This window comes from Aphelocoma coerulescens, chromosome 15 (assembly GCF_041296385.1).
Source record: "Aphelocoma coerulescens isolate FSJ_1873_10779 chromosome 15, UR_Acoe_1.0, whole genome shotgun sequence".
In the NCBI taxonomy this organism is placed as follows: domain Eukaryota; kingdom Metazoa; phylum Chordata; class Aves; order Passeriformes; family Corvidae; genus Aphelocoma; species Aphelocoma coerulescens.
Window position 1 is genome coordinate 5,733,878 of NC_091029.1, and position 23,476 is coordinate 5,757,353.

The 23,476-nt window shown below is 40.4% G+C and overlaps 1 protein-coding gene across 1 annotated transcript in view; it reads right to left on the bottom strand.

Moving 5' to 3' along the window:
- Window positions 1-22,079, bottom strand: part of KREMEN1 (kringle containing transmembrane protein 1) — a 30,697-nt gene extending 8,618 nt beyond the window's left edge. The window contains exons 1-7 of the mRNA XM_069030989.1: window positions 21,701-22,079; window positions 11,695-11,857; window positions 8,717-8,808; window positions 3,953-4,077; window positions 3,359-3,512; window positions 1,582-1,914; window positions 823-981 (exon numbers count right to left, since the gene is read on the bottom strand). Of these exons, the coding sequence (XP_068887090.1) occupies window positions 823-981; window positions 1,582-1,914; window positions 3,359-3,512; window positions 3,953-4,077; window positions 8,717-8,808; window positions 11,695-11,857; window positions 21,701-21,779 (1,105 nt within the window). The 5' untranslated portion in view covers window positions 21,780-22,079. The remainder of the gene's footprint in view (window positions 1-822; window positions 982-1,581; window positions 1,915-3,358; window positions 3,513-3,952; window positions 4,078-8,716; window positions 8,809-11,694; window positions 11,858-21,700) is intronic.
- Window positions 22,080-23,476: the final 1,397 nt, after the last annotated feature.

A 23,476-nucleotide genomic window follows, 5' to 3' on the forward strand; every position in this document is an offset into this window, starting at 1 on the left:
CAGTAAGAATATTGCACAAAAGAAACAAACAGCCTCCTGATGCTTTATTCAGATCTGTAATTCAATGATGCCCTAAACCTACGAGTATTTTGTGCAGACTGGCAGAAACTGTACAACTTTTAGAACTGGTTTTTTCCCTTGCAGGACACCTCCCTAAAAAGACAGCTTCAGGACTGTGGCCATGTCCACAGAGGCATGGAGGCCCAGCTTCAATGATACATAGAACAGATGCCCAGGGTGGTTTAACAATAGGTGAGACTAACAGTGATGAATTTCACCAAGAGTGCATTTCCAGCCTTCAATTATTTACAGCTCAGTAATTGCCTGAATTAAGTGATGTCCTGAAGGTGAGTTCTAGACACATGACAGTGCTCAGTGACACCTCCCCTGCACCCATTAACTTGTCTAGTCCTCTTTGCATTATTGATGAAGATTTTGTTAATTGGAGCAACAGGGATGCATTCAGCATTCAAGCTATTCTAGACTCCACAAAAGTTTGCTCTTTTTTCAGCAACTTGTGCCCTTCTGTGGTATGCAGTGAAGCTGATTTCAGTAAGGAGGCTGCTCTGACTTACAATTTTGATGTACTTTCATTCTCAAGAACTCACCATCCTCACACTATTTCTGACTTAGGCTGACAAGTGTTTTGAAATGTAATGAGAGAATCCCAGTCAGTGCTAATTAGACTAAATGAAAATTCATCTGCTAGTAAGATGCACAGTGGATCTGCTAATGTGGAGGAGGCAGCAAAGGAAACAGTGACTCCAGATTTTCCTTTGGCAAATTGTTTTTTCCTGTTTCCACATTTTACTGTATCATTACCAGGCATGGAGCTAGTGGGATGGCTTGGGCTGGTTGTGATGACATAGAGTATCTTTGATGACCGGGCTGCATTGATGCTGAGATTTGCTTGTTCATTTATCCTCTCTGAAAGGGTGTGATTCACTGGGATCTTGTTTTGATGCACATTGTCCTTCACAGCTGAAAACACGAGAGTATGATTACAGTAACAATTTATTAGCAGGTCTAATTGGACTTTATTTTGTGCTTGTAAACAGACATGCTGCTCTCTGGTTTACTTAAGAGACCTCAAATAGTCAAATTATATCTGATTCCAGGAAAAGCCTGTACTTCACCAGGTTGGGGTCCTCAGAATTTTTCTGGAAGCTGATTGTTCATCATAACAGTAGGTACAACTCAAGGACTAGAACATTTTCTCTTGATGACTTTAGACTGGAGAGGAATAGATGGCTGGAAGGAGCCAAGATGAACCAACATGCAGATGGATTACTGGTTTTCTGTTTTGTTTCCCTTTGTCATTTTCCAGTCTGTTTTAACAGGAAGGTATAGAATTGAATTTTTGAAAATCTGTATTTTGCTGTTTATGGCGTAGCTGACTGGAGCATTCTAAACTGAGAGAAATTTTGGCAAAGCTTTCACCCACTGAGTAGTGGCAACAAGAAAAATGAAACACCTGTTAGATCAGAGCTAAAATATTTGCTCTTTAGTTGCCACTTCAGAAATCTCCAGTGTGAATTAAGTGCTTCACTGAAAGGTAGATCAGCAAAGGTAGCCTCTTACCTCTATATCTGATAGCAAATCCCTGGGCTTGATTGATGTCATCTGAGAAAAAGTACAAAATGACAAAATCCAAAGAGATGTTAAAGGTGTGGGGAGGCCGGTTCTTGCCATTAAAACGAGCTAGAACATGATAGGTGTAACCATCCAGCAATTCCACCATATCTGTAGCATCTTTGATTTCGAAAAGGACAAAGCTGAAGTGAATTTGAGATGCTCCTGGAACTTGTATGGTCCAATAACAGACTTTGCCTGTGCCATATGTGTCAGGAAAATCTGGGGAATAGATCACAGCTGTAGCAGAAGTGTAATTCCCTCCACAGGCACCAATAAGGGCTGTGAAAACAAGAGGAAAGGGAGAAAAACAGAAAGAAAGGAAAAAAAAAAAGAGGCAATACATTAATTTTGCAAAGTTTTAGCACCCTGTAGATTCTAATACTTAAATGTGACTTGAAGGTACAGACTTGCTAGGCCAGCAGGATGCACTGTCTGCAGCTGCTCTTTCCCTCCCACAGCACTGGGAGCACAGCCTTTGATGCCTTTGCTTGGAATACTCTCCTTATGCCTCATTACTCTGACACCTGTGCATCAATCTTGCACACTGCAGCTATCCCTTGTCCTTGTGTGTAACCATGTCCCCTTTCCTGCATCCCTGCAGAAATGGGATCAAAGATAAATCACTGATTCAGGGTCTTCTGCTCCATCCCTATAAGGCAGGCAGGCAGGCAAGTGGATTAGTGACCATTAACTCTCACTGCTTAATTACTGACATTCCTTCACAGCTGTATGAAATTGAAAAATCTTCACAGAGCAGGTGAAGTTGAAAGGAACCCTGAAGATTGTCTAGTGAAATCTCCCTTCTGAAAGTAGGAGACAGCATCTGTTGTGTTTTGAGTCTCCAAGGATGGAGACTCTTCAGCCTCTCTGGGCAATCTGTTCCAGTGTCACCCTCACCATAAAAAAAATTAGTAAATTTCTGTATGTTTAAATGGATTTTCCTGTATTTGTTTGTGCCTGTTGCCTCTTGTCTGTTCACTAGATAGCACTGAGAAGAGGATGGCTTCATTTTTACACTCTCCCATCAGTCAGCTTTACAAACTGAAAAGGTTCCTCCCTAGACCTTCTTTTATCAAGGCTAAACAATCCAAGATCTCTCAGTCTCTCCTGTAATACCTTAGTCACCTCTGTGGCCAGATATATGTGCTTTCCAAGCATCCTGTCTTTTGATCTTGCCCAAGTAATATTTGACCTTACCTTTGCTAAGTAACTTGAAAAAGATACTTTTACAAAGTCTGAAGAAAAGATTTGTTGCTACTTTTTGTGTAAGAAATTTACATGCAAGTGAATTGTTGTATTCCTTGATAACTGTCCAGATTCCCAGTGCAAACTTAAATACCAGGGAATCCAGAGAGCCACTCAAATGCCACCAACTGACAATGCATATCCAGACATGCACATACAGTTTTTTACTCTCTAGTAAGATCAGTTCTTAGGGAGTCTTTCTGTGACATGCTGCTTCTGATAGCTGACTTAGTACCACTTGTGAGGAAAGTGAGAGAACCTCTGGAGCACGAGCAAGCATCATTTCTTGGAAGAGCTATTTCACATTATTAATGGATGAGAATTTCATGCAGAAATGGAAAGCAGCTTTATTTTATACTGAATTGAGGTGTTTTGCTGTTTTGTGTGCAGCAGTTCTCATTGTTTTTGAGTCTTCCCTAATTTGCTGAACATGTGAGGCCTCTCCTTTGGGAAAAACTGAGCCTGCTTCAATACTTACTGTCAAAAAGAATGACTCTGCCATCCCCACCGCAAGGCTGAGTATGGTCTCCAAAGCAAACACTGTTGCATTCCGTACTGGCTGCCTCCCCGTATCTCCAGTAGTCAGGATTATTTCCACAAAAACAAGCATAACCTGATTCCATGCCTGCAAACTTTGACAACAAAGATGCATAAGGAAGGGAGGAATAGTATTTGAAGGAGTGACAGTGAGAGGTTGTTTGAGTGAGAAAGCTGGCAGAAGATTACGTGTGTTTTGGAGAAGTATGGTTAGTCAGAGGAACCACCACAGGTTATTTTTGTTTGGGCTGTTAGGATGCTACTTAAGACTAGGGAGAAAGATGGAATGGAGGGCACCCTGACACTCACAACTGCAGTAAGCAACTGTATTTTCTCCTGGCATTATTCATTAGTCATTTGTCCAGACTCCTCTGGATGCAAAGACAAAGCTGGATCTCTCGGAGTGGAAGTGCAACCTTAGACCTCCCAAAGGTTAAAAAAAACTGGGGAACAGGAGAAATATGATAGAGAACTTTAGGCATGTTGCCATTTTTGTCTTTGAAAACATTTTGTAAAGGTACATCAAAGAAATCACCTTAAATTGTTGGCTTCGGCAGGAGCTGATGCATGTTTGGATCGTAAGTTTATTGGAGGTCTCGCTGGTGCCAGTCAAAGGTGGTGGCTCTCCATGGTCCTTGTAACACCCCAGATTTCCTGGCACTGGCAAGAGTAACACACAATAGTCATTCTAAAGGTAAACATCCAAGACACAGACCCTTTATGCACTACCTGATTACTAAGCAGCTCTCTCTATGTTCTGGTCTGGATTTTGCAGTATGGGAAGCGTTACTCTTTGTTTTTCATTCTCTCTATGATTCTTGTCAGATTTTCCAAGCACACCCAGGGATGGGTGATGGGGCAAAAGAGTATTGTATGTTCTCAGCAATATACCTGTAAGACACTCTAGCTGGTTTCAGTAAGCTGCAGTAAAATAAGTGAGATAAATACCTTGTTCATTTCTCCAGACAGAGGCAATTTAAAAAACCCAAGGCATTAAGTGGGTTCAGGGGAGATTGGTTGTTTTTTTTTTTTTTTTTTTTTTACTATTGGCATGCATATTCTGAAAATGTAAATTAAACAATGTGATTTCTGTCTGATCTTCCACACAATGACATTCTGGAAGTTTTCAAAACAGGATATTTGAAGAAGGGAACCTAAACTGTTTTAGGATGGAGTTTGGCAAGTTTTATGGGAGGGACTATATACTTACATAAGGGAATTTCCTAATATTTAAGACTTGAATTCTGATATGAATCTGAAGTATCTTACAAAGAGATTAAAAATGAGCAATATTATTTTCACCCCCCCCCAATCTATTTACATTAACGTGATGTTTCAAGGCTCCTTGGTCACTATGGGAGAGCAGAGTTTTCCCCCTTCAGTGCATAATTTGTCCTCTGTTTTGGTTTTTTTTTTTTTTTTTTTGGTTTTGCACTTTTCTTCAAAGCACTGGAATTTAGCCATGACCACCCCATGGAGAGGATGTGGAGTACAATACAGTGCTGTGGTAATGGCATAAAATTATCCCTTGGCCACTTGTCATATCTGCTCCCATACTTGAAATTAAATCTGTTACTAGCTCTATGTTAAGTTTTATCCCTGTGCCAGATTGACAAGGATTCTTTTTGTCCACCTAACTGCCACAGCTCTGTATGACATGATGTGGTCAGAGACCTGTATGAGTGTTTTATTTATGTAGTCATTGGTTATTACAGTACTCAGTAAACTTATTATAAATAATGACATAACGTTGCTTCAAATATTGTTCATAAATTAATTTTGTTTTCTAAGAATACAATTTCAATTATAAATACTTGCATGGAGTTATGGCTTTGATATGCCCTGCAGCAACATTCATGTAAGTACTGAGACTTCAAGTTACAGCCTGATTTAACATACCTTTGGAAATCCCCATTTGCAGCCCCACCCCAGCTGAGTACAGCTGGGCAGATAACTCTGAGAGAGCTCATTCTTTTTTGTATTGTGCATGATTTCACTGCCCTGAAAAAGCTTCCTACTTATCCAACCTAGCTCATTTTCCTAACAGACCTGGGATTTTGATTTTTTTTTTTTTTAAAGGAGCTTTATTAGTGAGACCTTTCAACCTTGGCTCCAGAGGATTAGTACTTCAGTATGTTCCATGCTAAGAAACCTGACTGAGTAATTTGAAAACTTCTTAAATTTTGTAACTAAATCAAGCGTACATCCTAAGACTAATTAGTCTCTTTGGTGTCCCAGCAATATTTTAACCTTCTTTGCTCTTAATATTTAGCCTGCTAAGGAAACTTGGCAAAAAACGAGGTAGTCAGTGTTCTGCAATTACTGTTCATGCTCACCAGTGATGTTTCACTGTTACACTTTCTTCACCCATTTGTATCTATTTGTCCTCTTGTGCTTAAAAGGTCACCTCTTTTGCACAAGCATATTATTTTTCTTTTAAGCAGCATTTGACTAAATGAGGGCCTGGCAAACACCACAGCTTCTGCATTTTACACGTTAAGGCACATATTAAATGTATTAAAATATGGAATTAATCATTCTGAGCTCAAAACCATGTTCCAGCTATGCTCATCTAGCTGTCTTTGAAGAGCCTCCTAGCTTTCTGCAATGGCAGTATGCACAAATTGTTTGAGCTGTCCTTGTTCCTCTGTTCTATACAGCTCTCTGTAACTTACCTAGCCCTGCCATTTAACACTTCATTGATATTTCAGTCAAATTTACTACATTACATACATGCACACTGGAAATACGATTCCAGGAATGAAATCTGTTTATGGGGAGAGAGTCATGTGAGTCATAAACATGAAGATGTAATTAAGTGGTATAGCAAGCCTTTCCTTCTTTCACATTTTGGGAGTGTAAGTTGTTATTTCCTTTGAACTTCAACCTAACCTCATTAACAGGGAGACCAAAAAAGTCAGGAATAGCTGCAACATTGCAAACAAACCATCTGAAGCATTCAGTTCTGAGTCCTCCATGTGAGACACACATGTTTTTATTTTGTTTTATTTTGTTTATGTCCATTCCAGTCTGCTTAGCAGACACTAAGAAGAAGAGAGGAAGAAAAGGGAAGACTAAGCTCCTCCTGGAGTAACTACCACTGTCTTCTGTGATTCTGCTCACACACCTTCATCTAACACTGCTAAATTCTGTCCAGCCTGTTTACACAGGCAGAATGTCAGAACACATTTCTGACTGAAGCATGCAGTGTTATGTATAAACATCAGGGAATGAGACACACGATACAATCACGTCAATTCATCACCATAATGAAAAATCCTTAACTGTAGATTCTTAATTATTGTTACGATGAATCATTGCATGCAAATCTCTCCAGGCAATCAAGATGCTGCATGTTCTTGGCATTGCCATGGTATTATGTGGGCATAGTTAATAGCTAACTTATGCTCCAGATACTTTTCTAGCAGTAAATATCATTAAGGAAAAGAAGCTTATTTAAGAAATTTTTTCTCTGAAAATTTTTAAGTAGGGGTTTTTTACACAATTGCTTTCTTGCTCCATCACGAAACTCAAGTTTTTTATTGTGCACTTCACAAGATAGTTTTGATGGTCTTATGACTTAGCATCATGCTTACTGAAAACAGAAAGTCTGGTGAAGAATAAAAGATTTTTTTACTTACAGAGTTTCATAAACCATGAGGTTTGTATTAAGATTTGGATGGGCTTGCAATGTACAGTTTGCTCTAAATTGCTGCAATTCCTTTTTCTAGTATCAAGTTTCAGTGCAATGCTTGAAGCAGCTGCTACTGGTCAAAAGGACATTTTGTAAATGTAAGTCTGGATTATCTGTGCAAGTAAGTGTCCAAGTTTAAATCCTCTGCTCCCCACCACAGAGAAAACGAGCAAGGCTGGTTTTAAAAGGATCCTTTGTGTAGAACAAATGGAGTGGAGAGAATTTGCCTTTCAGCTTTTTTCCTGGTGCCATATCCAGATAATTTGTTAACATCTGTGGTCTTTATAAAGAAAATGCAAATTCTTTCATTTTAGACCAAGTTAAATTTCTTAATTAGGAGGGTCAGGTTTCTTAAATCGTGCCTGGTATATCAGAAAACTAAGAGTAAGATGTCCTCTGAACAATGAATATCAGAGTGTTGAATGATTTTGTGTTCATTAAATTAGACCTCTTAATCTGTATTTAAGTCTAGGTAAAAGGCATCTGTCTTACGGTCACGCTTATGTATTTGTTAGCCTAGCTTGAATATGGGAATCACATTCATTAAAAAACCACCAAACAACAAAACTTTGAACAAAGTTTAAAAAAAAAACAAAAACACTTTAGATCCATTTTTATTGTCTGGTTTGGTTTTCTTAACTTCAAGTAAGAAATACACTTCTTCCAATAGAATGTGTGCCTATGCATGGACACCTGCTCTGGTGCTTAGCAGTGAAGACCTAAGTTATGCCTTAGAAACAGAGGGTAATTGCACAGAAGAAGTTAGGAAAGCAAGTGAAGACATTAATGATTAGACTTACTAAAATGTGTAGCTACAGCTGCTTGTTAGCATGCAAAACTAGAATTTCTTAATATTTGGGTGTACTTTAAAGAATGCGATGCGGGAAAGAAGATTTTTGAACATACTGACACAAATCATGACCTTGTGGACACAGTAAAAAATAGAATACATTAAAAGTATTAAATTCTGGAAAGAAGCTTCATGTGAGTAGCTTGTGAATTATGTGATTTTAAAAAAATCAGTCCAGGTTGTGGTTTCACAGCAATGCTAAGTATCTGCACCTGCCAGAGACAGAATTCTAGCCCAGAGTTCCCATATACCACAGAGACACCTCTTCTCTATGTCCTCTCATATTGTCTTTTGTTTCCTCCAAGCAATTCTCTGTATGATGCACTATATACACTAAACTAATGTAATTCATTTTATGAGCTAATTGCAATGGATGGACATGTTTATACCTTGTAAAAACGTTCCTTTTCTTTTTTGTCCTCTACATTTAAATAAATTAATGCTATATCTCTATGGATTCAAAGAACTAGCATTACTTCCTAAGTTTTGTGATTCCCTGTCACACAGTATGATTTGTAAATAATATAATCCAGTAATTCTGAGGTAAGATGAAAAGGATAGCAGTGGAGGAACAATTCAGTAAGCTTGTCATCAGCTCTAAAAAACCTGTGTAAAATATAGCTTAGTCTGCAACTGAAAATAAGCTGTTTTGCCTTATCCTGGTTTCTGTTTGGAAATCACTACCCACTGTTGTATAACTGCCAATCTCTGTTTAACTGAGACATAGGCCTAAAAAAATTGCATGGTGCTCTTACTTCGGCAGGATGGAATCTCACAGTATTTCCAATATATTCCATCTTCATGTTCTGCAATATAGCACCATGGGCTGACATCCCCATCAGGGTTTCTGAAAGAGAAAATCAGTGAGCAAAATTCAATCTTTTTTCAAAAACTACACCAAAAAAAAATCAATTTTATAAACCTTCAACGGCATCACTATTTTTGCTCTAATACCTCCCATTGACTATTTACCAAGAAAAAGGCAAAGTTTTGTGATATCAGGAAGTTCAGATAGCTTTGGTTATGACACTATTCATCAAGCATAAGATGCTAGTACTGTCTAAAATGTAGCTTTTTTTGACTCTAAGTTTAGAAGGTGCAGAGCTATTTCTGGTCAGTATTGACAGGGAGGAAGATTTTCTGTCCCACATCCTGTGTACAGGTTCCATGGACTCATAAACTTGATTTTTTGCCTTGGTACAAAATAGTCCAGACTCCAACCTTCTGTTATGTGTGGTGATAAAAACAGTGAGCTGATAAAGTCTTCTGGGAAAGAGTTATTTTCTTTCCCTTCAATAAAACTGACTAAATCCATTCCAGTGATCTCTCTATATTGATGGTTAATTCCTTATGTGTCCATGATAATGATGATCACTCTTTATAGTTATTTGCTGTTGAATAGCATCACTTAAAAATGCACACCTAATTAGTCATTAGGTTATTTAAAGATTTTTCTGTGTACACTTTGAAAAGCTATTCATGTTGTAAAGATCTATTTAAGAGAATAAATTGTTAGATTGGACAGTCAGGGTGAAATATGACCTTTTCTTTTAACTAGGACCAGTTACAATCTTTTTATCACATACTTTGGCACGAATTCTATTAATGACACAGCCCTACTGAAGTGTCAGTTCGGCTGCATGTTGTATTAACAACTCTTTTGTGGGAGATCCAATTTTAGAAATTCTGTGGATGGTTTTTTGGTCAAATAACAGACTGCTGAAAATAACTGGTGAGTTGAGTTCAGTTTAGATTACTAAAATGTTGCTAGTTAGGTTTTCAAAGAGATTAGTAGAGGTAGTGGACAGTGAAAGTCTAAGGCTAGCTATGCTAGGAATTTAGGTGTAATGCAAGAGCTTCCAGTAGCTAAAAAAAGTAGAAGACTAAAACCAAGTAAAGCTTGTACTTGAACTAACCCATTTTCCCTTGTTTCCAGAGTTACAGGAATTTTTGCGTTTACATCTTCATGACAGAAACCGTATGTCTGGAATTGAATCATGATAATGGCAGTCTACACATAAATGCCTTAAAAATGCGAGGAAATTGTAGAGAAACATGATGAATGTCTTCAGAAATCTTTGTCTTGAACCTCAGAAGTACACACAGTTAGAAAACAACTCTCTGTCTTTCAGAACCTCCAAAAATTTCAGTCTTCATAATTTTGTTATGGTTGAAATGAGTGGAACGTTATGAGGCATTTCCATCGTAACAGGGTGTCTTGAAGTAAACAAAATATTCCAAGTTAAGGACCACCCATGGAGAGGTAACATGCTTCTGATTAATACTTCAAGTGTAAAATTAGATTATTCAAATGCTGTCCCTAAAATCAAATCTCAAAGCAATGTATTATGCCTTAAAAAAGCCTTGTGAGGTATGTGCTGCCTGAGAGAAGGGAAGATCAAGCTGTCCATTGTCACCAAACAGATGAATGTCAGAGAAAGAGCTAAAACAGCTGTATCACAGGCCTCGACAACATTTGCATGCTAAAGATATACTCTGGCACTGTTAGTCATTTCCCAAGCTTTCTTTCAAGAGAATGTGAAGTTAAAAGTGATCCATTAGTTAGGACTGTCATTCCATACACCTGTCAGAATATTCCTAGGCCAAGTGATACAGCATAAGGAAGAAAATGCCTGACCTTCCAGTCAAACTCTGCCTCAACAAGGATAATCCAGCACCTAGCAGAATGAGGTAAAAAAGCTCTATTTGGTAATCAAGTAATTTCTCATGTTTACATATCAGATTATAGGCTTCTTGCTCCTTGTAACACTTACCAAGTTCTCATTTGCTAGGTAAAGCAAGTCTCAAGTGTTTTTTGAGTATCTGGATAAACATTCAGTTTTTTATACATTTTTGCACAGCTTGAACATATTTTGCTTTGTACTAACCAAAATATTAGCCAGAAATGACTTCCAAAAGTAAGATCCTATATATACAGTCTGTCTAGAATATTGCCACACAGCAACAATCAAAATTACATTCTTAATTCTGCTATTTGTATCAGGGAGAATTCAGTGGCCACTATATTTTACATAGCTCTGGATCAGTATGCCTACTGAGACATGGAGATGAAAAAAAGCCTGCAGAGCCCAGACATATCTGAACTTAAGTTCTGATTTGGCTCCTAAATTGTGAAGTTCTTATTTAAGTTTTGTTCTGAGTTCTATCCATAGTCATGGAGGACTTCTCCAGAAGGCAAGGAAACAGAAGTGCATCTGCTGTGGTTTAATCTGGTATTGTAACCCCTGACAGATGAGCTTCTGAATTCAAATAACTACTCTAACTCACTTAGAATTTTTAGTGACTACATAACTTTCATTAGAACAAAACTTGGAAACAGAGTGTGTAACAGAACCAGGCTTGTGTGGGAGGATAAAAATCATAAAGAGACTCCTCCAGACACTTGCTGCACTGCTGTACTTCTGATTTGGATCATTTTTTTTTGTCTCCACCTTTTCATTTAAGTAATCTACAGTCTTTCTCTGTCATGCCAACTTCCAGATTGGAGACATTATAAGGGACAGTGCTGAAAAAGTGTGGGAGCTGGGTTGAAAAAGTTATTCTACTAATGGTGCTCATAGATCCAGGGTACTAATTCCAGGATAAACCAAAAAGTGTTAGACACGGTTCTGACATTCTTCACTGCATGACAGGAAGTTTCATGATTTTCTTTCAACTGCTTAAAGTAACACTGGGTATACAGGCAATGTTAAAGCAATGTGGTATTTCTTACCTGCAGTAGTTATGCTCTCCAAGCCCTCCCTCCCCATTGGGATATTTCACAGTATTATAAGGATGCTCAAAGGTCTCATTCCAAAAAAGACAAGGTTTCCCTGCATATTGGGAGGTCTGGTTCTGAGTGCCACGATAGTCAGCCCCATTTGCTGTATAGCATTCTGGGAAGAAAGAGAAATGAAAAAGAGAAAGAACATATGTAGGTTTAGTGTTTGTTCTTCCCTCACCCTCCACCCCATCTCCAATAGACCATGTTCCCTGCATTGTTTAGGCAGCTAAAGATGCTGGCTAGGATTTAAGATTTCTCTCAGTCAAACCTCTATTCAAGAAATTATGATGTCATTACTTTAATAAACAATGTATGAGACAGGTCTGAAGAGAGGTTTACACAATTAACATGCATTTTCTGAATAAGCACAATACTTTTTTTACTGTTTTTCCTATGTTTTACTCATTAGCACAACTCTGTAACTTGTTAATTTTCCAAAAATGAAATTATATGACATTACCAGTCTGCTCCTTATCAGCATATTAAACAAAATCTCATGCTACTTCAGCTAAAGTTCTGACTTGATAAAGTGAAAGACTTTGTAGGCATGGATCTTACCAACATTTACATTCTGATTTAGAAAAATTCTTAGGGATTGAATTGCCTTAGAAAGGGACCTCCTTCAGTAGAGAATAGTCATGATTTGCTACTAAAGCATTTATGCTTTCAGATTAAAAAGTATGGATCAGTATTCTTCTGCCTCACTCACATTTTATCCCACTTATGTTTGTTTTCTTAGCTTCCTAATACTCAGCAAGTTAGAAATCAAAGTAGAGACTGATTTCTCTAGTTACTAAATACATTAGTCCCTTCTCAGCTGAACTACAAATTTCATGCTGCCTGGCTTTGCTAATCATAGAATCACAGAATGGTCAGGGCTGAAAGGGACCTGAAGGATCATCTGGTTCTGACCACCCTGCCATGGGCATGGACACGTTCACTGGACATCTTCTGATCAAATAAATATCCAAATGCATGAACAATTTTCCTTTTGTTGAAATTGCAAAACATTTTTGATTAAATTATGCAATGTGAGTGGGACAAAGCATGGGAACATGTTGCCCAGCAAGGCTGTAGAATCTCCATCCTTGGAGATACTCAAAAGCCACCTGGGCATGGTCCTGGACAATCTGCTTTAGGTGACTGTGCTGGAGCACAGCAGTTGGACAAGATGACCTCCAGAGGTCACTTTGATCTCAACCATTCTGTGATTATCTTCCAGAAACAGTCATTATAATTAGTGTGCCATAAATAAGTCCATCCTGTTTATAGTTAATACCTGCTAACATTTATCATCCTTGCATTCATTTAAGAATAGGATTAAAATATAACAGTCTGTGACAGAATTAAAACTGCTGCGTTACGCTGCTGTAAACATTTATTTGTACTGGACAGCGTTACTGAGGAAATTCACGAATGCTTCCTGCTAACTACAGGCTGTGAAACCTCCTGTTTCATCTGATAGCATTCTCTGTAGAAACCATATTAGAGCTGCAGAGACGTTCTACTGCCCTGAGGGAGTGGGAGAGTGCTCTGAAGTATGTGCTGATCTCAGGTGTCCCTCATGAGATCTAACTTACAAAACAAGTCTAGAAAGACCTGTGTGGCTGCAGCTGGAAGAGGAAAAAAAAAAAACCCACCCACATCTTAATCCTGATATTAACAGTACACCGTTTTTGTATTTAGAACTACTGTAGAAGAAGGAAAGATGTATTATTAAAACCATGCCTCTGAAATTAGTTTAGTCTGGGCTCACAAATATCAGAATGGTACAATTATAATAATTATTTCAGAGTTCTGTTACACAGCAGATGAAAGACAATGGTTTTGTGCTTTCACTGTGCATTTTCATGCCTAGGCAAGTTTGGATTTCTATTAAATGAAATTTTGTTGCTGAAGGCACACAGAAGAGGTGTCTGCACAGCCACTAATGTATTCTGCTATCATCCATGGACAGAAAGCTATATAATTTAACCAAAACAAGCTTCAGGTCAATACTCCTCCTTACTGTAATTTACCTGACTGCTTTAGCAATACAGATGGGCTGCATACATTTGCTTAAAAATGCAAATCTGAGTTTCCAGCATTCAGGCCACCACAGATATTTGTGTAAACATGAAAAAAAACGCTTTAAGGTCATGACTGTGTTGCAGCTTTATTCAGTACCTCTTTTGCTTTGCAGTTAACATAAAAGCTTTTGTAGGTTATAGTTGAAAATATAAGATGATGAATTTAGCAGAAAAGGGAGAAAAATGTAATCAAAATAGATAAACAAAATAATATGCAGTATAAAGAATTTGTGAGAAGTGATAAACACATCCAGAAAAGATATCTACATTAGCTTTGTGCTACTACTTTTTTTTTTACTTCTCACTCCTAAATGAGAAGCAATATATAGTTCTATCTTCTCAGAAATGCAAGGAATGCTACAATACCTGAATTTAGTCTGGCACACAAACTAAACTGAAGTTAACTTCAGTCCATTTTAGGATCAGCTAAGACTGGCCCACGCTTTAACTTGCAGTAGCAACTGATTTACATTTTCATGTCAGCTTTTTTTAACTGATTTTCTTCAAACTTCACTGCACTTTAAGAACAAAAGGAAGAGTCAGATGTCTCTTCATTCCTCTTAGCTGCAGCTTTTTGTTCCCAAGACAATAGGTAGCTGTATCAGTGCTTCCTGTGTTCCTTTACACTATCAAGAGATTTGGTGGAAATGTGCCAACTGAGTTGTAACAAAGCTCCCCTGGCTTAGATGTGGATGTGGAAAGGGGAGACAGTGAGATACCAAGCAAAATCATTGATTATCCCTGAAACACTGAAGTGAAAACTTTTAAGTCATGGAATTTAGCAGCTGTTATCAAATGAAATACAAAACCTTTTGTGTTACAGGGAATGTGGATTTTGTTAAGGATTAGTGATACTTTTGCCATAGCATGGGAGTGCAATCTTTTCAAATAAATATTGGCATTTTATAAAATCAGGTCAGTTGTCCTTGCTACGCTCCCTCCTGGCTTCTTGTGCACCTGCTCACTGGCTAAGCATGGGAAACTGAGAAGTCCTTGATTTAGAGTAAGCCCTAGTTGGCAACAACTAAAAAATCAGTGTGTTATCAACATTATTCTCACACTAAATACAAAACACAGCACTGTACCAGGTACTAAGAAGAAAAATATACCAGCTGAAACCAGGACGCAACCCTACATTCTTTTACCGTGAACAGTCAGCTTTGGGATCTGCTGAGATATATTTTGTACAGTTTTCTGTAAAATTCCTAGCAGCATAGTTACAGATGTCAGCATATTCAGTATCTTGGCAGTAAACAACTCAATTCTTCCCTTTATCACAGGCAGTGATGTCATCACATTTTGCTGCATGACAGCCAAGACACTACCTTAGTGATTTCACCATTAAATTAAAACTCCCAATGTGCTGAAGGTGCATGTTTCATTTGCAGAAAGGCCACTGTCCTCTCTATCTTAAATCCAAGTCCTAAGAGATTCTGGAGAACAGGAGGTTAGAACTTCCACCCTACTTTTCATCTTACACCACTAGTGCAATAATTCTGTGAAAAGATGAGCTTAAAAAAACGTCACCTAGATTTGTCTGCACAAAACTAATTCACATGAGGTCACCTAAATTAAACAGTCAGAACAGACTGGACTGAACACTATCAGTAAAACTCTTTGGTTTACTCAAATCACCTGATTTCTCTTTGGTAGGTTATGTAGAAGGGAGGGGGAAAAGAGTAAATCAACCAGCAACAACCACCTCCCTACGTTGTGGCACCCACTGGATCCAACTGCCTTGGGTTGACTGATGCTTCTATGATACTTTAGGCTATGAAGCCCTTCACTTGGAGTGTAAAATCAGAACAGTGACTCAAGAAAATTAATACCAGTTCTATGAATTTCAGCAAGCCTTATTCCTTAACGTTTTGTAAGACTATGGTAAACTATGACAGAACTTGCACTGTATCCAGGTCCTCTCCCAGTGGCAAAGACAGCAAGGGAAGAACAGACACCTTGTGGACACTACAGCTGACAGCCTCTGTGCTTGGTAAATTTGCCACGTGGTTTTGGTTCATGCACACAAGGCTCAAACTATCCTGTCAGCCATAAACCTCTATTAAAACACTAGGGTTTCAGAGAGAACATGAAGAAAGCTGTGACCACTCATATCTAGGAGTGTGTGACCTCATAGTTCTAAGATCTTAGTCAGCTGGGTTTCAGACATAGTCTGAAGTAGAAGCTTATGTCAAATCTGTGTTTAGAATCAGTGTCCATGATGATTTCACTCAATTAACTGCTTAATGACCCTGCTGCTTCTACTGTTTCACGGGGATGTCTGTAAACAGAATTAATCAGAGATTAATCAGAGATAATTAATCAGAGAACCTTTGCAGTGGTTCTAGTACGAAAGGTTCCAACAGGTGCTGTTCAGGCTAATGTTTATGAGCCTTAGTGAGAAAACATGGACAGCAGTTTGTTGTCAGGGCTGTTTTGTTTTCAACACATCAGGTGCCATGGTTGATGAAAAGTAACTTTTCAAAATGAATGCTGAGACTACATAAGTATGTATTGAGTGACAACTGCCAGAACAAAAAAGCAGAAAACAAGACTAGGGATGTTGTCCACTATAAGCGAATACTCAGTGTGTGATACAGGTTCACAATTAGTTTTATTAGAGCCAGATCAACATTTGGAAGATCAAACAGCAGCTGTTGTAGGAATTCTTTCCATCTGTGTCGGCTTCTTCTTCAATGTAGGGACCTTACAGTGATCATTTTCCTTTGTTACTTTGGGACTGCATGGCTGCCTGCACTCCACATGGGCGCCACTTTAGGATCATTTGAAAAATTAAGGTAGTGCAGACTGTAATAGCCTGACTTTTTTACTTATGATAAATCACTGACATTTGAGTCTGCACTGGCTTCCAATGATTTTCTCAAAGACATCTATCTAGAGACACTACAAATTGCAGACTGAAGGGATGGAGGTTTCAGGGTGTTTTAAATGACTTCTTAGAGGCCTTTCCAAGTTTGAGGCCTGCACACAGCTTTTGAGACTGAAAATTCAGAATGACAAACTTCTTCCTATTCCACTGGAGAGAAAAAAAAAAAGAAACCACTTTGTTTGCTTAATGTTTTGGAAGCTACTTGGAGTATTGAGTAGTGTCCAGAGAGACTGACAACAATTATCAACCTGAAACTAGCCTACCCAAGCCAGAAATTATCCTACCACCTACTGCCCAACAAAAAGCAAGGTTTTCTTTTAAAGATCTGTAGATTAATGAAAGATAAATGAAAGTGGCTGCTGTTTAAATCTTGGGTTTCATTACAGCGGTGTAATTAAATGTTCTGTAAAGCTGGACCAAAAATTAAAGGTTCCTTGAATTTACATGGTATAACTGCCTGCTCAGTTTTCATTTGTTTTTCCTACAGCCTTTTAGAAAAGTCAGGAAAATGCTTAAGCAGAATATAAGGGTATGAAACCAAGGGTGCCAGGTCCGATAATGACTCAGTGTGGCTTGCCTGATGCATGTGCTTGCACAGTATTCTAAGAATAGTTTTAAGTCATTTCCATTCTACCTAAACTGTTCTAGTTCTTGCTGGAGATTGTAATTTAAGCACTCCTCCTTAAATGAAAGCACTGTATCTAGGTGCAGATGGCAACAGTTACAGGCACTAACCAGATGCTGCAGTCTCTAATTTGATTGAAAGGGTATAATTAGACAGCAGAAACACTTCAATGAGAAAGTAACGCACAGAGGAAAGGACAGAAACCACTGAACTGATGCCAAGATACCCCGGCAGTAACAGAGGCAGGGGCCCACGGATGGAAGGGGCAAAACACCACATCACCTTCTTCAAATGAGAACATTTTTGTTTCCCTAGAGATGTGAATAGGGATTCTATTATCATAGGTTGCCACAGTTCTTCATGTGGGAACACTGATTAAAACCAGAAGAAGCTTCAGGAGATGAAAGACACAAATATGGCTTCTGTGGTCATTATTAAAAATATTTTTAGCATTGCAATGGTTTTCTTTGAAGATGCAGTTTTATCGACTGAACCAAAAGTTAATTTGCATACTATCATACGAGTGGGCAGGAAAAAAAATCTCATTCTGTATTATGTTATGATGCAAAATAAATGCTTTTGGGAAGTATAAGGCTGATTTAGATCTACCCAAGTAAAAAAGTAGTGTACTATTTTTACATTTCAATACTTTTCTATTCCAATTCATACTAATACAATACAAGCACTCATCAAAACTATCAGGCTTCTGTGCCTGTGCTGTGTAACAGCAAAAACCCCCCACAACAGAACAGTTGATACAAGCCAAAGAAAAGCCATCACAAAAGAATTATCTTTGTTTAAAATTGCAATTTTCAAAATGGCCAGAAAACAACTCCCCATTTGTTAAATCAGACAGTTATGTTTTGATGTGATGCTATGTGAGGGCACTTGGTTAGCTGATCATTCTTCCTTTACAATGCAGGGGCACTCCACATGTTTAAAATTTGTATCTTGCTCATTCTACATATCCATGCAAACGCACACTCAGACATACACATATCATTTTTGAAAGTCCTCAAATGCAATCATTTTTGCTGGTCAGAATTAGAGACTTAATTAGCATTGGTCCAAGCCAGAGAGTAGCCACAGTGAATATTTGATTATACTTGACTTATGCCACCTGAGATTTGATCAAACCTTGACTGAACCATCTGTCTGTCTTGTAAAAATGTACATTCCTGGAAATGTACAGACATGCAGAGTTGATACTTGTGTTCCCTGGCAGTGTGTGAGCTGTCATATATGTGAACTTGCTATCCTTGTGAAATTTTGACTCTCATCGTCCAGCTAATCACTTTTCATCACTTTTTTTTTTTTTTTTTTAAATCTGACTGGCCAGACCTTTTCTGGAATATGTTGGAAGCAGGCAAGTTAGGTTATGAGCACAAGAGGCAGTTCCCATTATTTCTAAATGCTTTAAAGTATTCATTCTGTCCCTTTTTTCTTTTTATTTGTACAATACAAACATGCTATATTAGCCAGAGTTTTGCAGCTGCTGGCTGGTCCTCAGCCACAAGATGCAAACACACTTGCTTGTCTTGTGATTCCTTATCACTGGAAGTAAGAATGTGTGATGTGGCCCCATAAGAATTTCTGTTCCTTAATACACCCATTTGTTTTCCTTCTTTGTGAAGTTTTAAAACTGTTGTTCCCTTGTCAAGTGTGGCAGACTGAATCCCTTTGGCAATTTTATCAGGATGCCCCATAGCCACTGTGTGGATGAAGGGAGTGGTCAATTGCACAACCATTATGGTGTGATATGACCAAAGTGAAAATTTTGCAGCTGGCAGCATGTAATCCCTGCCTCCCTCCCACTTCTTTGGCTCCATCCTACTTAAATACATTCACATAACTCTGGATTTTGAGTTATGCTCTATGCATGTACAAGCATGATATGCTGAAATGTCTGACTATTTCATCCCCTATCTGCCTAGTTAGAAAGAAGAAAAAAAAAAAAAAAGAATTGCTTTTTTCGAGTATTTCCATGACGCTTGCTTATGGCATATCAAGTAGAACTGCTTCTCTGAATCACCAAGGCACAGGCAGAATAAGATGACAAGAGATACAAGGTTTGTAAGAGAAGGCTGGAATAACAGCTCAAAGGAAAGACTCAGCTGGGAAAGAAAACAAGGACACGGTGACTCAGTATTGCTAAATGGAAAGAAAACAGAGAAAGGAAAAACATTGATAATCATATACATTTCTGATGAGGAAATTAAATGAATGCTATAAATACAGAAACTAGAAATTATAACTTTTTGCACTGAGTATACAAAACAACATTTGTTCAGCAAAACTAACATTTGCTGAAGGCATTTCCATTTCTTTGGCCTTGTAACACAAAACTCACCAAATTCAATCAGTCTTTTAATGGTAGGTAATCTATTCACAGATCTCTTACTTCTGATTCACTTGAGAAATTATGTATGGCTGAATGTTTGAATGCACAAATGCCAAGGTCTGAATGCAGAAATGTCAGTGTTTGAATTAATAGAAACTGTTAGATGTCACATGGTGAAGCAGAATCATTCTGAGAAAAGCAGCATAGTAGTATGTGCAAAAATGGTTAATTCACTTTCACTTCTGACAACTGGAGTAATTTTTCATATCGTAATTCCAGAACTTTCTCTCCTGTCTTAGCAAATGATGGTGACACAGTCTTTATTTTGACTGCACTTCACAAAAAGCTTATTAAGACATACATTAGAAAAACAAAATAGGAATAGGCATGAAAAACATACCATATGACAAACTGCCTTCCAAAAACAGTAGTAATGTTTGTCATTTCACAATTCTGCTAGTTTCAAGTGCAACCTGACACAGCTGATGCCATTTAAATTCTGTGGCATTAAGGGTCAAGATGAAGATCCCAATGTATACCTTGTGCAGATTAGGAACTCTGCAGATCCTGTACATGCCATACAAAGAACAGGTTGTTGAAATGCAGATTTGCACTGTTTCCAGGTTCTTTAGCAGAAGACACATAGGTGGCAGTACTTTCTAGATCTATTCTCCTCTGCTACACCTTCATTCAGGGGCAATATATAATTGTCTCTATAATCCACTCCCTTCTTCCCCTGCCCCAGCTGCTTGTGCTCAGGCATTTCTGTCCCCTTTAACAGCCAAACATTCACACTGGGCCACATCCTCCACTTGCTGTCACGCAGCCCTCTGTGAGAGATACGGTTACACATGGAGTGTTCTGTCCACAGTTCTGCTCTGAAACCTTACAAGCAAACATTCTTCAACCTAAGCAAAGCAAGGAGTATCCACTGTGTGCACCAAACACGTCCTAACGGTACTGGGAACAGACTGTTAGACATGGTCCCTCTCTAGGCAGCTCTCTAAATGCTTATCTGAAAATACTCTCAAGTTTTACTTCTGAGAAGTAAAGTTTGCCAGAACTTTTCCTTGTAAAAGGTTTTTTATTCCCTGAAAAAGTCTATATAAGTCTTTTCCATATTTAATTAGGTACATCTACAAAAAACTTGATGAGCAAGTTATGTGTTCAAAAAGAAGTAGAGCAAGCATGTATTCAAAAAGAAGTAGAGCAAATTCTACTTGGTAAGAAGTAACAGCAATTAAGAATACACAAAACGTATCCAGAAGGACCACACATCTGATGGCTGTGACACTGTGATTATCTGGAACTGCCACTTCAGACCTTGCAAAGCATGGCCAATGTTTACCAGAGGAGAACCATAGTACTTGAAATCATTAGTAACAACTAAAATGAGCACAAAAGTGTGCAGAGAAATTTTAAGTGAAAAATCACCGTAGGAAGTGAAGCTTCAGGCTTCCCAGACTCTTTGGCTGAACGAGAACCGAAATGGCCAGAGGAGCCCAGGCTTGACTGAGAGCTGGAGCAGCCCACTGCGGACAGGCAGGATGGCCACCCTTCAAGCTCTGGCTCTGCTGCCAGAGTTTTCTTTCCCAGTGACACAAACAATCGCACGCCCCTCTCCCTTTACAAGCCTCCATTCCACAGATCTAGCTATCGAACCACTTTGGTAGAGAAACGCGCTGCTCTTCTTTCTCTTACATCATGCTTTCACACAGTTTCCGAGCTCCCAGTTCAGCAAGCACAGAGAGAGCCTCAAATGCCCACGAGCTCCACGCAAAAACACCCGCAGCATGTTTGCACGAGCAGCTTCGAGCCCGGCACCGCTCTGGCGAGCAGGAAGGGACGTCGTCGCGACCTCGAAGAGGCGCTGCCGGGCGGCAGAGCCCTTCCGCGGGAGGCTGCGCGCCAGCTGCGGCTCTGCGGAGCTCGGGGAGAGGCTGCCCGGCTGCCTCGCCGCTCAGCCCCGCGAGGAGCTCGGGGAGCGGCCCCAAACGCGCCCCCCTCCCGGCTCCCCGCGGAGCGTCACTCACCGGAGAGAACGGGCTCGCGGCAGCAGCTCAGCGCCAGCCCGGAGAAGGCCAGGACGGCGGCGAGGGCGGGAGGCTCCATAGGCAGCGGCCGCCGGGCCGCACCGCGCTCGCAGGCGGCAGCCCCGGCTCTCCGGGGGTGGCAGACGGCCGGGAAGAGCGCAAAGTGCGGGAAGCGGAGGCCCTACAGCATGTGTCCTGTAAGTGCGCCCCGGCGAGGTGCCGAGTGGCAGATGAGGGATCCTATTACCAGCCATGTGACAGGAAAGGATAGAGACCGACATCCCAACCTGCTGCAGCGCGGGACCGCAGAACTGCCGCTTCCACTTCTGACACCGACAGGTTCGGGCTGACGCCGTTCGCCCCGGGGCAGCGCTTTGGCCCCGCGGAGCCCTCCTCGCAGGCCGGGACGCCTCGCCACACACACACACAGACACATACACAGACACATACACAAACACATACACATACACAAACTCCTCCATCGCAGCAGCGACCCACGTCTCGCTCTCGTCACTCCCCTCGTACCCAGTGTCCCGCTGCGGGCGCGGAAGAGGTCGGGCGAGAGCCCGCCAGCCCCGTGGCCTAGCGCGGCCGGCCGCTGCCCCTGCCCCGCGCACGCCCTCCCCTCCGCCCGCCGGGTTCCCCTGGGGTGTCAGAGCCGATGGGAGTGCGCAGGTGCAGCTCGGCTCTCCTGGTCTGCAGCCGCGAAGGCACGGACGGACACGGCACGGGAACAGAACGCTGCGAGCTTTCTGAGGGACGCGGGCATGAGCGACTCCGCGGGCGGCGAGGTGCCAGCGCCGCACGGTGCGATTTGGGGCGTCGTTCTGAAAGTGAAAAGGCACTTTTCAGTGACAGAAGTGACCGGGCGGTGCAGCCGCGCCGAGGGAGCGCTGACAGAAAGCAGCGCGGGCGCTGAACTCGCCGTGTCCCCCGTAGGCCGCGTCCCGAGGCGGGCGGAGCTGCGGCCGCTGCCCCGGCCCCGGGTCACGGAGACCGGCACGGACACAGGCACGGAGACAGGCACAGAGACAGGCACACAGGCACAGAGACCGGCACGGAAACAGGCACAGAGACCGGCACACAGCGCCCACCCCGCCCAGAGACCCGAGACATTCACGGGCACGGGGACGTGAGGGGACACCCCCTCACACACACACCCAGCGTGACAAACACAAACCCAGCAGCCAGGAACACAAACACAGGCTCCGGAACCGAAAGAGAAGGAGCGGCGTTGCTTTCTGAGAACGCACGTGCAGAAAGATAGGGTTTGTGGTTTAGTTTTTGTTTTGGTTGTGGTTTTTTTTTTTTTTTTTCATCCACCTGAAGATGGACAAAGTGTCAAGGTGGTGATGTCAAGCTATTGTCTAAACTTCTACAAAGTCTTATTACCTGGCCTGTGAGACGTTTTAGCAATGGCAGTACAGCTTTGCTATGCACAAACCAACAGAGAAAAACCCCCCACGCTAACAGCAAAATACATAGAGAAAGTTGCTGTGTCGAGAACAGAAAGAGACAAAGGTCCTTGTAGCCCCTTTACACCACTGCTGTGTAATCAAATAGCAACCCATACAGGGAGAGAACAATTTGCTATTCTGAAAGGGGAAGAAACAAAATACAGTTTGTAGGCCTTAACTATTGTATCAATACACAGTATGAATGCATCTCACTTTTAGCATGCAGAAACCTCCCATCATATAAAGCTGTAAGGTTGATTTTGAGGAGGAAAATATGCTTATGTTTGGCATTTGTGACACATATAAAAAGGACTCCATA